At 44.4% G+C, this 14,595-nt stretch overlaps 1 protein-coding gene across 5 annotated transcripts in view; it reads right to left on the reverse strand.

Annotated features, from left to right (window-relative positions):
- Nucleotides 1-14,595, reverse strand: part of LOC111586503 (dynamin-1-like) — a 32,719-nt gene that overhangs the window by 4,848 nt on the left and 13,276 nt on the right. For 3 of the 5 annotated variants that reach the window (XR_008602108.1, XM_055011815.1, XM_055011816.1), the window contains exons 7-23: nucleotides 14,340-14,482; nucleotides 13,628-13,763; nucleotides 12,545-12,612; nucleotides 12,304-12,442; nucleotides 11,108-11,194; nucleotides 10,826-10,896; nucleotides 9,197-9,248; nucleotides 9,046-9,057; nucleotides 8,309-8,422; nucleotides 7,942-8,051; nucleotides 7,724-7,835; nucleotides 5,537-5,548; nucleotides 4,991-5,158; nucleotides 3,297-3,383; nucleotides 2,811-2,965; nucleotides 2,564-2,731; nucleotides 148-183 (exon numbers count right to left, since the gene is read on the reverse strand). Coding sequence is in view for 4 of the 5 variants with exons in the window: in XM_055011815.1 (XP_054867790.1) it covers nucleotides 162-183; nucleotides 2,564-2,731; nucleotides 2,811-2,965; nucleotides 3,297-3,383; nucleotides 4,991-5,158; nucleotides 5,537-5,548; nucleotides 7,724-7,835; nucleotides 7,942-8,051; nucleotides 8,309-8,422; nucleotides 9,046-9,057; nucleotides 9,197-9,248; nucleotides 10,826-10,896; nucleotides 11,108-11,194; nucleotides 12,304-12,442; nucleotides 12,545-12,612; nucleotides 13,628-13,763; nucleotides 14,340-14,482 (1,656 nt within the window). In the remaining variant the exon portion in view is untranslated. The remainder of the gene's footprint in view (nucleotides 1-147; nucleotides 184-2,563; nucleotides 2,732-2,810; nucleotides 2,966-3,296; nucleotides 3,384-4,990; nucleotides 5,159-5,536; nucleotides 5,549-7,723; nucleotides 7,836-7,941; nucleotides 8,052-8,308; nucleotides 8,423-9,045; nucleotides 9,058-9,196; nucleotides 9,249-10,825; nucleotides 10,897-11,107; nucleotides 11,195-12,303; nucleotides 12,443-12,544; nucleotides 12,613-13,627; nucleotides 13,764-14,339; nucleotides 14,483-14,595) is intronic. The other 2 variants (XM_055011813.1, XM_055011814.1) reach the window with 2 other exon arrangements.

Consider the following 14,595-nt stretch of genomic DNA (forward strand, 5'->3'; position numbering starts at 1 on the left):
GGAGCTGTCAATCACACAGCTAATTCTCATGATGAGGGAGAGGGTGGGTTACATGGTGAGGACTGCAATCTGATTGGACAATGAGGCACATAAACACACAAACAGAGTTGGTGAGAGACAGCGACATCACACTGACAGCTGACGTACCATTGGTGGACTCCTCACTGGTCACTGATTGAGATTCTGAAAGAATAACCATATATGGTCAAAATGAGGGGGCGGGGTCAAGGGCGGGGCAACCTGATCTGACACACCTGAAGAGCTTCCTGGTTAACCTTAAAAGGTACTGTGAGAACAGGATCACACAAACAGACAGACAGCCAGACAGACAGGCAGACAGGCAGGCAGAAAGAGAGACAGACAGGCAGGCAGACAGACAGACCACGAGAGACAGACAGACAGGCAGACAAGCAGACATACAGACAGAGAGAGAGGCAGACAGACAGACAGTGAGAGAGAGAGACAGAAAGGCAGACAGACAGACATGTCTCCAGGTGGATGTTTGAGTTGTGAGTCAGTTAAAGAAAATCTTTTTCACCTCTGTGTGTTGACTACAGGGATTGTCCAGACATTGTGCTAAGCTAGGCTAACAGTTCCCACCTGTTTCCAGTCTTTGTGCTAAGCTAGGCTAATACTTTGCACCTTCTTCTAGTCTTTGTGCTAAGTTAAGCTAACAGTTCCCATCTGTTTCCAGTGTTTGTGCTCGGCTAGGTTAACAGTTCCCACATTTTTTTCAGTTTCTGTGCTAAGCTAGGCTAACAGTTCCCACTTTTTTCAGTCTTTGTGCGAAGCTAGGATAACAGTTACCCATTTTTCAGTTTCTGTGCTAGGCTAGGCTAACAGTTCCCACCTTTGTTCAGTTTCTGTGCTAAGCTAGGCTAACAGTTCCCACCTTTTTTCAGTCTTTGTGAGAAGCTAGGCTAACAGTTACCCATTTTTTCAGTTTCCGTGCTAAGCTTGGCTAATATTTCACACCTTTGTTCAGTTTCTGTGCTAAGCTAGGCTAACATTTCCCTCCTTTTTTCAGTCTTTGTGCTAAGCTAGGCTAACAGTTACCCATTTTTTCAGTTTCTGTGCTAAGCTAGGCTAACCATGTCTGGATCTGTTTGTGTCGTCAACTCACACAGATGAAAAAATGAAGATTTCAAAGAATGTGAAGCTGAAGAAAGAAAGAAAGAAAGAGAGAAAGAAAGAAAAAGAAAGCATCTCTCTTCGCCATGTCTGTTCAGGTTGTTTGTGGATCTCTGCTTGTGTTCCTACAGCACCAACAAAGAAGAACCTGACTTCTCCTGTCTGATAGAACCCTGGTTCTCAGGTTGTGTTCAGTTTGATGCAGAACCTCAGAACCTTAGAACCTCAGAACCGGTTCAGACCTGGTGGTTTCGGTAGACCTGGTTCTGAAGCAGACAGTCAATCTGGAAACACTTTGGTTCAGGAGGTATCTAGAGGTTCTGGAGGTATCTGTGGGTTCTAGAGGTATCTGTAGGTTCTGGAGGTATCTGTGGGTTCCAGAGGTATCTGTGGGTTCCGGAGGTATCTGTGGGTTCTGGAGGTATCTGTGGGTTCTAGAGGTATCTCTGGGTTCTAGAGGTATCTGTGGGTTCTAGAGGTATCTCTGGGTTCTGGAGGTATCTGTGGGTTCTACAGGTATCTGTGGGTTCTGGAGGTATCTGTGGGTTCTGGAGGTATCTGTGGGTTCTACAGGTGTCTGTGGGTTCTAGAGGTATCTGGAGGTTCTGGAGGTATCTGTGGGTTCTGGAGGTATCTGTGGGTTCTACAGGTATCTGTGGGTTCTGGAGGTATCTGTGGGTTCTACAGGTATCTGTGGGTTCTGGAGATATCTGTGGGTTCTACAGGTATCTGTGGGCTCTGGAGGTATCTGTGGGTTCTACAGGAATCTGTGGGTTTTGGAGGTATCTGTGGGTTCTGGAGGTATCTGTGGTTTCTACAGGAATCTGTGGGTTCTGGAGGTATCTGTGGGTTCTGGAGGTATCTGTGGGTTCTGGAGGTATCTGTGGGTTCTAGAGGTATCTGTGGGTTCTACAGGTATCTGTGGGTTCTGGAGGTATCTGTGGGTTTTACAGGTATCTGTGAGCTCTCGAGGTATCTGTGGGTTCTGGAGGTATCTGTGGGTTTTACAGGTATCTGTGAGCTCTCGAGGTATCTGTGGGTTCTGGAGGTATCTGTGGGTTCTACAGGTATCTGTGGGTTCTGTGTGCTGCATCGAACTGAACACTCTGACCTAAACATCTGCAAACATTTGCAAACATCTGGAAACACATTCTGGTTCTAATCAGTTTAGTTCTCTGCTCAGTTTCTCCCTCCTGTGGAGAACGTTCTGATCCACCCTGAGACTGGATCTAAGACCGTCTCACAGTGAAGGTGGAGAACCAACACAGATCTCAGAACATTATGAGTTTATGTGTCGGACTGAACACGTGGATACTCGTACAGAACAAAGAACTGGAACCGTTCTGTCCAGAACTCAACTTCAGAGAACCAAACCTTCTGGAATCAGGAACCAGACCAGCTGGTTCTGGGTTCCTGCCCTGAGGAGGGTTACCTGGGGACTCCAGGAGGGGGTGCTCTGTTGGGTCTGGACGGCACCGACGGCGGTCCTGGATCAGGCGACACGGCGGGTCGGCCCGGAGGCCCCGGAGCCGCCCGGCCACCGGGTCGGGGTGGTCCAGGAGGGGCCCGACGCTGGGGGGTCGGGCTGGACATGGGGGACCTGCGGAGACCAGAACACGCTCAGTGACGCCACTTCCTGCCTGCCGTCGCCGTGGAAACATGCAGTGTTGCTCGGTTACCTGCGACCCGACGGCATCCCTGTCACCTGCAGCCACGAGTCATCGACCGGCGGGGGCATCGCTGTGGTGACAGTGGACGTGCTGATGTCACCGATGATGCTGAGGCCCTCCCTCAGGGCGTAGTACATCCGGAGCATCTCATCACGGTGCTGGGCCTGGACAGAGACAGACACCTGTCTGCATGAACACCTGTCTGTCTGTCCACCTGTCTGTCTGAACACCTGTCTGTCCATCTGTCTGTCTGTCTGAACACCTGTCTGTCTGTCCACCTGTCTGTCTGAACACCTGTCTGTCCACCTGTCTGTCTGAACACTTGTCTGTCCATCTGTCTGTCTGTCTGAACACCTGTCTGTCAGTCCACCTGTCTGTCTGTCTGTCTGTCCACCTTTCTGTCTGTCCACCTGTCTGTCTATCTGAACACCTGTCTGTCCACCTGTCTGTCTGTCTACCTGTCTGTCTATCTGAACACCTGTCTGTCTGTCTCACCTGTTCCTGGGACTCCTCCATCAGGGTGTTCTGGTCTCCACAGGAGTACAGCTGAGCCAGTAGCTCGGCGTGAATGAATTCCTTAGTCTGAGGAGAGAGAGTCACAGAAAGGTTGTGTGTGTGTTGTGGTACGTTGGGTTGGTTGTGTGTGTGTGTGTGTGTGTGTGTGTGTGTGTGTGTGTGTGTTGACATACAATGTGATGGTTGTGTGTGTGTGTGTTGTTGTCGTACGTTGTGATGGTTGTGTGTGTGTGTTGTCGTACGTTGTGAGGGTTGTGTGTGTGTGTTGTCGTACGTTGTGATGGTTGTGTGTGTGTTGTCGTACGTTGTGAGGGTTGTGTGTGTGTGTTGTCGTACGTTGTGATGGTTGTGTGTGTCTGTTGTTGTACGTTGTGATGGTTGTGTGTGTGTGTGTTGTCGTACGTTGTGAGGGTTGTGTGTGTGTGTTGTCGTACGTTGTGATGGTTTTGTGTGTCTGTTGTTGTACGTTGTGATGGTTGTGTGTGTGTGTGTTGCCGTACGTTGTGATGGTTGTGTGTGTGTGTTGTCGTACGCTGTGATGGTTGTGTGTGTGTGTGTTGCCGTACGTTGTGATGGTTGTGTGTGTGTGTTGTCGTACGCTGTGATGGTTGTGTGTGTGTGTTGTTGTACGTCGTGATGGTTGTGTGTGTGTGTGTGTGTGTGTTGTCGTACGTTGTGATGGTTGTGTGTGTGTTGTCGTACGTTGTGATGGTTGTGTGTGTGTGTTGTTGTACGTCGTGATGGTTGTGTGTGTGTGTGTGTTGTCGTACGTTGTGAGGGTTGTGTGTGTGTGTGTGTTGTCGTACGTTGTGATGGTTGTGTGTGTGTTGTCGTACGTTGTGATGGTTGTGTGTGTGTGTTGTCGTACGTTGTGATGGTTGTGTGTGTGTGTTGTCGTACGTTGTGATGGTTGTGTGTGTCTGTTGTCGCACGTTGTGATGGTTGTGTGTGTCTTGTCGTATGTTGTGATGGTTGTGTGTATGTTGTCGTACGTTGTGATGGTTGTGTGTGTGTGTGTGTGTTGTACGTTGTGATGGTTGTGTGTGTGTGTGTGTTGTTGTACGTTGTGATGTTTGTGTGTGGGTGTGTTGTCGTACGTCGTGATGGTTGTGTGTGTGTGTGTTGTCGTACGTTGTGATGGTTGTGTGTGTGTGTGTGGTTGTTGTACGTTGTGATGTTGTGTGTGGGTGTGTTGTCGTACGTTGTGATGGTTGTGTGTGTGTGTTGTCATACATTGTGATGGTTGTGTGTGTGTGTGTGTGTGTGTGTGTGTGTGTGTGTGTGTGTGTGTGTGTGTGTGTGTGTGTGTGTGTGTGTGTTGTTGTACGTTGTGATGGTTGTGTGTGGGTGTGTTGTCGTACGTTGTGATGGTTGTGTGTGTGTGTTGTCGTACGTTGTGATGGTTGTGTGTGTGTGTTGTCATACATTGTGATGGTTGTGTGTGTGTGTGTGTGTTGTTGTACGTTGTGATGGTTGTGTGTGGGTGTGTTGTCGTACGTTGTGATGGTTGTGTGTGTGTGTGTTGTCGTACGTTGTGATGGTTGTTTGTGTCTGTTGTCGCACGTTGTGATGGTTGCGTGTGTGTGTGTGTGTGTGTGTGTGTGTGTGTGTGTGTGTGTGTGTGTGTGTCTGTGTGTGTCTGTGTGTGTGTGTGTGTGTGTGTGTTGTCGTACGTTGTTGACCATCAGGTGCATGATGGTTTTGGGGATCAGGTCCCGGACTGTCCTGTGGATGATGGACAGGTACGAGTCCACCAGGTTCCTGACGATCTCCACCTGCCGCTCCAGCTGAGGGTCCAGACTGTGGATCTGACCGTCCCCACTGGACTCCTCCGACTCCACCTACACACAGACACACAACGTTATACAACCTGCACACAGACACACAACGTTATACAACCTGCACACAGATACACAATATTACACAACCTGCACACAGACACACAATATTACACACAGACACACACCGTTACACATTACACACAGACACACAATGTTACACAACCTGCACACAGACGCACAATGTTACACACAGACACATAGCATTACACAACATTACACACAGACACACAATGTTACACAACCTACACACAGACGCACAATGCTACACAACCTACACACAGACACGTTACACAACCTACACACAGACACACAACATTCCACATCGTTACACAACCTACACAGACACACACAGACACACAACGTTCCACAGAGACTGACCTTTTCTTTGTCCTGCGTCAGACGAAGGAAACAGAGGACAGAGTTTCAGCAACAACAGTAATGCAGTAATACTTCAGTAAGAAAGTAGTAAAAATGATAAAATTCTGCAGTAATTAAGTACCAGTTGTGATGTAGTACTAAGAATGATGCAGCACTGGAATAATAAAGTACTAAGAATGATGTACAGTGGGTACGGAAAGTATTCAGACCCCTTTAAATTTTTCACTCTTTGTTTCATTGCAGCCATTTGCTAAAATCAAAAAAGTTCATTTTATTTCTCATTAATGTACACTCAGCACCCTATCTTGACAGAAAAAAACAGAAATGTAGAAATTTTTGCAAATTTATTAAAAAAGAAAAACTGAAATATCACACAGTCATAAGTATTCAGACCCTTTGCTCAGTATTGAGTAGAAGCACCCTTTTGAGCTAGTACAGCCATGAGTCTTCTTGGGAATGATGCAACAAGTTTTTCACACCTGGATTTGGGGATCCTCTGCCATTCTTCCTTGCAGATTCTCTCCAGTTCTGTCAGGTTGGATGGTGAACGTTGGTGGACAGCCATTTTCAGATCTCTCCAGAGATGCTCAATTGGGTTTAGGTCAGGGCTCTGGCTGGGCCAGTCAAGAATGGTCACAGAGTTGTTCCGAAGCCACTCCTTTGTTATTTTAGCTGTGTGCTTAGGGTCATTGTCTTGTTGGAAGGTGAACCTTGGGCCCAGTCTGAGGTCCAGAGCACTCTGGAAGAGGTTTTCTTCCAGGATATCTCTGTACTTGACTGCATTCATCTTTCCTTCAATTGCAACCAGTCGTCCTGTCCCTGCAGCTGAAAAACACCCCCATAGCATGATGCTGCCACCACCATGTTTCACTGTTGGGATGGTATTGGGCAGGTGATGAGCAGTGCCTGGTTTTCTCCACACATACCGCTTAGAATTAACACCAAAAAGTTCAATCTTGGTCTCATCAGAGCAGAGAATCTTATTTCTCATAGTCTGGGAGTCCTTCATGTGTTTTTTGGCAAACTCTATGTGGGCTTTCATATGTCTTGCACTGAGGAGAGGCTTCCGTCGGGCCACTCTGCCATAAAGGCCCGACTGGTGGAGGGCTGCAGTGATAGTTGACTTTGTGGAACTTTCTCCCATCTCCCTGCTGCATCTCTGGAGCTCAGCCACGGTGATCTTTGGGTTCTTCTTTACCTCTCTCACCAAGGCTCTTCTCCAACGATTGCTCAGTTTGGCTGGACGGCCAGGTCTAGGAAGAGTTCTGGTCATCCCAAACTTCTTCCATTTAAGGATTATGGAGGCCACTGTGCTCTTAGGAACCTTGAGTGCTGCAGAAATTCTTTTGTAACCTTGGCCAGATCTGTGCCTTGCCACAATTCTGTCTCTGAGCTCCTTGGGCAGTTCCTTCAACCTCATGATTCTCATTTGCTCTGACATGCACTGTGAGCTGTAAGGTCTTATATAGACAGGTGTGTGCCTTTCCTAATCAAGTCCAATCAGTTTAATTAAACACAGCTGGACTCCAATGAAGAAGTAGAACCATCTCAAGGAGGATCAGAAGAAATGGACCACAGGTGAGTTAAATATGAGTCTCACAGTAAAGGGTCTGAATACTTATGACCTGTGATATTTAATTTTTTCTTTTTTAATAAATTTGCAAAAATGTCTACATTTCTGTTTTTTTCTGTCAAGATAGGGTGCTGAGTGTACATTAATGAGAAATAAAATAAACTTTTTTGATTTTAGCAAATGGCTGCGATGAAACAAAGAGTGAAAAATTTAAAGGGGTCTGAATACTTTCCGTACCCACTGTAGTTGTGCAGTCACCACAAGGTACAATAGAGTAGCGATGACCTCAAATGCAGTACTATTAATGCAGTAATAATGCAGTAATTATACTGTAATATTGTAGTGATAATGCAGTATAATGCTGTAACAATACAGTATTAGTTCAGTAATAATACTGTAATAACGCAGTATTAGTTCAGTAATAATGCTGTAATTATACTATAATATAGTATTAGTTCAGTAATAATGCTGTAATTATGCTATAATAACATAGTATTAGTTCAGTAATACTGTAGTAGTACTGTAATAATGCAGTATTAGTTCAGTAATAATACTGTAATAACACAGTACTAGTTCAGTAATAATACTGTAGTAGTAGTGTAATAATGCAGTACCACGGTGCGTTCAGGGTACACTCCAGCTCGTAGGAAAGAAGCCTTCCAGCTGTCCACCTCCTCCAGAGACTCACTGGCCAACTCCAGCTGACGGTAGTCTTTGTACACGTTCCTGCAACATACATGTTTCTGTCATCACGCGTTCACACTGAGGACACACACATGTAACTGAAACACAACATACATGCTGACATACTGATGACTGATCACACACTGACCGGTGTTCGGTGTTGAACAGGGCGAAGATGTGTTTGCTGGACATGAAGCTCTTCTCAATGTCCTTCAGCTTCAGGTTGTCCACAGGCAGCATGTACTTCTTCTCCTTCTCCTGCAGGGGGCACAAACACAGCAACCCAATGCAATTGTATTATACAGCACTATTTATACAACACAGCAACACTGCCACCTGAAGGACACGTCATCTATTGTCTTATGTGTGTCTGTTGTGGATCTATTGTGTGTCCCTTGTGTGTCCGCTTTGTGTCTGCTGTGTGTCCGCTGTGTGTCCGTTGTGTATCTGTTGTGTGTCTGTTGTGTATCCGTTGTGTATCCGTTGTGTATCCGTTGTGGTCTGTTGTGCATCACCTCGTCGTCCTTGTACCAGGACAGCGTCTCTGCCGTCAGGACGAACCAGTACTCTTTGGCTCCACCCTTCATGATGCTGATGTTGTTGATGGTGAGCCAGCCTTTACGGATCACCTGCACGTGTCATCAGTGAAATGTGGTTGGTGTGATGTCATATACAATGACATCAGCAGAAAACAATTTGTGAGCAATAAAATCCTTGTCATTGATTATCGATCCATCAATAACTGTATCGGTGTGAATGGACCGGGCAGCAGAAGGTGTATTCAGGTAAAAGTTACATCATAAATACTGGTGACATCACGGACTTCCTGTTGCTACCCGCGTCATGATGTCACAGATACAATGTGTTTCCATCACCTTCAAGGACATTTCACTGACTCACTTAAACCTCATTGTAACCTGACATAAACCCTACATAAACCTAACCTAAACCCAACCTAAACCTAACCTAAACCCAACATAAACCTAACCTAAATCCAACACAACCCTAACCTAACACCCAACATAGTCTGAACCTAAACCTAACCTAAACCTAACATAAACCTAACATAAACCTAACCTGAGCCTAATTTAAAATTAATCTCAACCTAACAGAAACCTAAACCTCAGCTATGACCTTCACTTGCTGGACCTTATGAGGACTTCCAGTCCCCAGATGGCAGTCCCCACAATGTCACTGTGAAAACACAGCTTTGTCACCACAGCGTCAGTAACACACACTCACTCACACTCACCATGATCTCATCCTGGTTGCCACAGCAACAGAGGCAGAGAGAGGGATGGAGAGACGGAGTGAGGAGAGAAGAGAGGAACACATGAATGAGTCTGTCCTTCATCCATTCATCCATCTTTAGCTCTGCCCCCTGGCCACCTGCAGACACTCACCTGGTTTCCTGCTGCCTTCTTCTTGCTCATCTGACTGCTCTTCTGCTGAGCACTGACACACAACACAGACACACAACAGACACAGCACACAGACACAACAGAAAGACACACAACAGATATACACACACACAACCATACACAACCCAGTTGAGTTCAGTACTTATACAGTGTTATTCTGCTCTACCTGTCAGGTGTACAGGTGAGTCTAACAAGAAGGAGTGGTGCTGCAAGTTTCTTAATGACTACATTTATCCCGATGGAGTACATTTATTCAGATGGACTACATTTATTCAGATGGACTACATTTATACTAATATACTACATTTATTCTGATGGACTACATTTATTCTGATGGACTACATCATTTATTCTGATGGACTACATTTATCCTGATGGACTACATTTATACTGACGGACTACATTTATACTGATGGACTACATTTATTCTGATGGACTACATGTATCCTGATGGACTACATTTATTCTGATGGGCTACATTTATCCTGATGGACTACATTTATACTGATGGACTACATTTATACTGATGGACTACATTTATTCTGATGGACTACATGTATCCTGATGGACTACATTTATTCTGATGGACTACATCATTTATTCTGATGGACTACATTTATACTGCTGGACTACATTTATACTGATGGACTACATTTATACTGATATACTACATTTGTCCTGATGGACTACATTTATTCAGATGGACTACATTTATACTGATAGACTACATTTATTCTGATGGACTACATTTATCCTGATGGACTACATTTATTCTGATACACTACATTTATTCTGATGGACTACATTTATCCTGATGGACTACGTTTATTCTGATGGATGACATTTAGACTGATGGACTACGTTTATTCTGATGGACGACATTTGTTCTAATGGGCTACATTTATTCTGAAGTACTACATTTATACTGAAGTACTACATTTATATTGAAGTACTACATTTATATTGAAGTACTACGTTTATCCTGATGGACTACATTTATACTGAAGTACTACTTTTATTCTGATGGACTACATTTATATTGATGGACTACATTTATTCTGATGGACTATATTTGTTCTGATGGACTACATTTATATTGAAGTACTACATTTATACTGATATACTACATTTATTCTGATGGACTACATTTATATTGATGGACTATATTTATACTGATATACTACATTTATATTGATGGACTACATTTATACTAATGGACTACATTTATTCTGATGGACTACATTTATATTGAAGTACTACATTCATACTGATGGACTACATTTGTTCTGATGGACTACATTTTTCTGAAGTACTACATTTATTCTGATGGACTACTTTTATTCTGAAGTACTACATTTATTCTGATGGACTACAATTATAATGATGGAATACATTTATACTGACAGACTACATATATTTTGATGGACTACATTTTTATTGAAGTACTACATTTATACTGATGGACTACATTTATACTGATGGACTACATTTATTCTGATGGACTACATTTATACTGATAGACTACATTTATGCTTCATTTTGTCTTTCATTTTTACCTTCAGGTGCCTTTTGTGCGTTTTCTGACTTGTGAGTGTGGTTAAAGTTTCTTACTTTGCAAAGCCGATGAAGTCTTCATGGTTTGTGTTCATGTAGGCCAACTCAATGTCAATGAGTAGGATCACCTGGGGGACACAAGAACCAATCAGAAATGCTTTCTGAATCATTCAAGATTCAAGAATTTTATTGTCACAGCGGTCCACAACAGAAACACAGCGGTTGCCCTGAGTTCCCCCTTACACAAATGAAATAACAAACTTAAAAAAAAAAAAAATAGAGTAAAATTAAAGTAAAATAAGATCAAAAATAGTTAAAAATAAATTATTTGCGCCTCACCTGGGTTTTGGTGCGACTCTCTCGGTCTCTGATGTGCTGAGTCACGATTCTCTCCATCTCCTCTCTGAGCATCGGATACTGAGCCAGCTGCAAACACCGACGATGCCGTGAGCTAAAGGAAGCTAAACCAGCAGCTAAAGGAGGCTAAAAGAGGCTAAAGGAGGCTAAAGGAGGCTAAAACCAGCAGCTAAAGGAGGCGAAACTTAGCAGCTAAAGGAGGCTAAAACCAGCAGCTAAAGAGGGCTAAAGGAGGCTAAAAGAGGCTAAAATCAGCAGCTAAAGGAGGCTAAAGGAAGTTTAAAAAAAAGGCTAAAACCAGCAGCTAAAGGGGGCTAAAGGGGGCTAAAAACAGCAGCTAAAGGAGGCTAAAAGAGGCTAATACCAGCAGCTAAAGGAGGCTAAAACCAGCAGCTAAAGGAGGCTTAAAAAAGGCTAATATCAGCAGCTAAAGAGGGCTAAAGAAGGTTAAAAGAGGCTAAAACCAGCAGCTAAAGGAGGCTAAAGGAAGCTAAAACGGCTAAAGCCAGCAGCTAAAGAGGGCTAAAGGAGGCTGAAAACAGCAGCTAAAGGAGGTTAAAAGAGGCTAATACCAGCAGCTAAAGGAGGCTAAAGCAGGCTAAAACCAGCAGCTAAAGGAGGCTAAAGGAGTACTGTGTAGTGGTAGTATTTGCAGTACCTTCTGCGTACATTTCATTTAGTTGGTGTACTGTTGTGTAGTACTGTGTAGTACTGTGTAGTGGTAGTATTTGCAGTTCTTTCTGTGTACACTGCCTGATGGTGTTGACCAGTTGTGTAGTACTATGTAGTAGTAGTAGTAGTAGTAGTAGTAGTAATAGCAGTACCTTCTGCATACACTGCCTGACGGTGTTGACCAGCTGTGTAGTACTATGCAGCAGTAGTAGTAGTAGTAGTAGTAGTAATAGCAGTACCTTCTGCGTACACTGCCTGACGGTGTTGACCAGCTGTGTAGTACTATGCAGCAGTAGTAGTAGTAGTAGTAGTAGTAGTAGTAGTAGTAATAGCAGTACCTTCTGCGTACACTGCCTGACAGTGTTGACCAGCTGTGTAGTACTATGCAGCAGTAGTAGTAGTAGTAGTAATAGCAGTACCTTCTGCGTACACTGCCTGACAGTGTTGACCAGCTGTGTAGTACTATGCAGCAGTAGTAGTAGTAGTAGTAGTAGTAATAGCAGTACCTTCTGCGTACACTGCCTGACAGTGTTGACCAGCTCGTTGATCACCAGGTCCACACATTTCTGACACGGTTCTTTAATCTGAGCGATCAGACGCTTCACGATCGTCTCAAACGCCATGTCAGGTGTGAACAGCCCCGTCCTGAGCAGAGGACAGAGGAGTCAGGTAAACGCTGAGGACAGGTGAGTCAGGTACACTCACTTACACACACCTGTACATACCTGAGCAGAGGTTTAGACTCACCTGATTCCGTGGATGTTCTTGATGGCGTAGCTGATCTCTTTACGAAGTGTCTTCTCATCGCTCTCCAGCTGCACAGGAAGTACAACATGTTCATGTTTCATTTACCTGCAGAGTTCAACTCACCTGGACCTGTTCTAGTCTAACGTTAAAGGAATGCTCACCTGTTCTAGTCTAACGTTAACGGAATGCTCACCTAGACCTGTTCTGGTCTAACGTTAACGGAACGCTCACCTGTTCTAGTCTAACATTAATGGAATGCTCACCTGTTCTAGTCTAATGTTAACGGAATGCTCACCTGGACCTGCTCTAGTCTAACATTAATGGAACGCTCACCTGTTCTAGTTTAATGTTAACGAAACGCTCACCTGTTCTGGTCTAACGTTACCGGAATGCTCACCTGTTCTAGTCTAACGTTAACGGAATGCTCACCTGTTCTAGTCTAACGTTAATGAAACGCTCACCTGGACCTGTTCTAGTCTAACGTTAATGGAACACTCACCTGGACTTGTTCTAGTCTAACATTAATGGAATGCTCACCTGTTCTAGTCTAACGTTAATGGAATGCTCACCTGTTCTAGTCTAACGTTAAAGGAATGCTACCTGTTCTAGTCTAACGTTAATGGAACACTCACCTATTCTAGTCTAACGTTAACGGAACACTCACCTGTTCTAGTCTAACGTTAATGGAACACTCACTTGTTCTAGTCTAATGTTAATGGAACGCTCACCTGTTCTAGTCTAACATTAACAGAACGCTCACCTGTTCTAGTCTAACATTAACAGAACGCTCACCTGTTCTAGTCTAACATTAACAGAACGCTCACCTGTTCTAGTCTAACATTAACGGAACGCTACCTGTCCTCACAGTGACTATCAGCTAGCCCGAACCTTAAAGCCAGTCAGATGTTCTCCTCTCCATCCCACGTTAGAAACCTTCAGAACTCACATTAAACAGCTGGAAGTCAACCAGTCTGATGACTTCTAACTTTTATTGTTACTTATTGTCCTTTTATTGACTTTTTGTCCTTGTCCACTGTGATGATGTCACCTGTGTGTGATGATGTCACCTGTGTGAGGCGTTACCTTGACCAGCTCGAAGGGGAAGCGTTCATGGAAGATGCGGTTGATCTTTGCTCCACCTGAGAGTTCGTAGGTGTCGACCTGATCACCTGATCCCTCAATACGCTTCTCAAAGTCCACCGCAAACTGCTGCACCATCCTGACACACACACACACACACGCACACACACACACACACACATTATTATTGTGTAGTACTGTGTAGTATTTTCTGTAGTATTTGGAGTATTTGGGTAGTATTTAATGTAGTATAACTGCAGTAGGGCCTTGGTCTTGCGGCTGTGTGTAGCACTGTGTAGTATGTAGTATTTGGGTAGTATTTAGCGTAGTATTTAGTGTAGTATTACTGCAATAGGGCCTTGGTCTTGCGGCTGTGTGTAGCACTGTGTAGTATGTAGTATTTGGGTAGTATTTAGCGTAGTATTTAGTGTAGTATTACTGCAGTAGGGCCTTGGTCTTGCGGCTGTGTGTAGCACTGTGTAGTATGTAGTATTTGGGTAGTATTTAGCGTAGTATTTAGTGTAGTATTACTGCAGTAGGGCCTTGGTCTTGCGGCTGTGTGTAGCACTGTGTAGTATGTAGTATTTGGGTAGTATTTAGCATAGTATTTAGTGTCGTATTACTGCAGTAGGGCCTTGGTCTTGCGGCTGTGTGTAGCACTGTGTAGTATGTAGTATTTGGGTAGTATTTAGCGTAGTATTTAGTGTAGTATTACTGCAGTAGGGCCTTGGTCTTGCGGCTGGGGTCGTCGGGTCTGAAATTCTTGTACTCCTCCACCTCCTTCTCGATGGACAGCAGCTGACTCTGTAGTTTGCTTCGTAGCGCCGGCAGCGTGTCCCGGATGTGGTTGGTCAGTTGCTATGGCGACAGAGAGTTGCTCTGTTACCATGGTTACAGAGACGTGGTTGTGTCGGGTCAGATCGTTCTGCACCCTAAACCAGAACATCAGACTGGAGCTGCTGGAGGACCAT

Source organism: Amphiprion ocellaris, chromosome 6 (genome assembly GCF_022539595.1).
Source record: "Amphiprion ocellaris isolate individual 3 ecotype Okinawa chromosome 6, ASM2253959v1, whole genome shotgun sequence".
NCBI classification, from domain to species: domain Eukaryota; kingdom Metazoa; phylum Chordata; class Actinopteri; family Pomacentridae; genus Amphiprion; species Amphiprion ocellaris.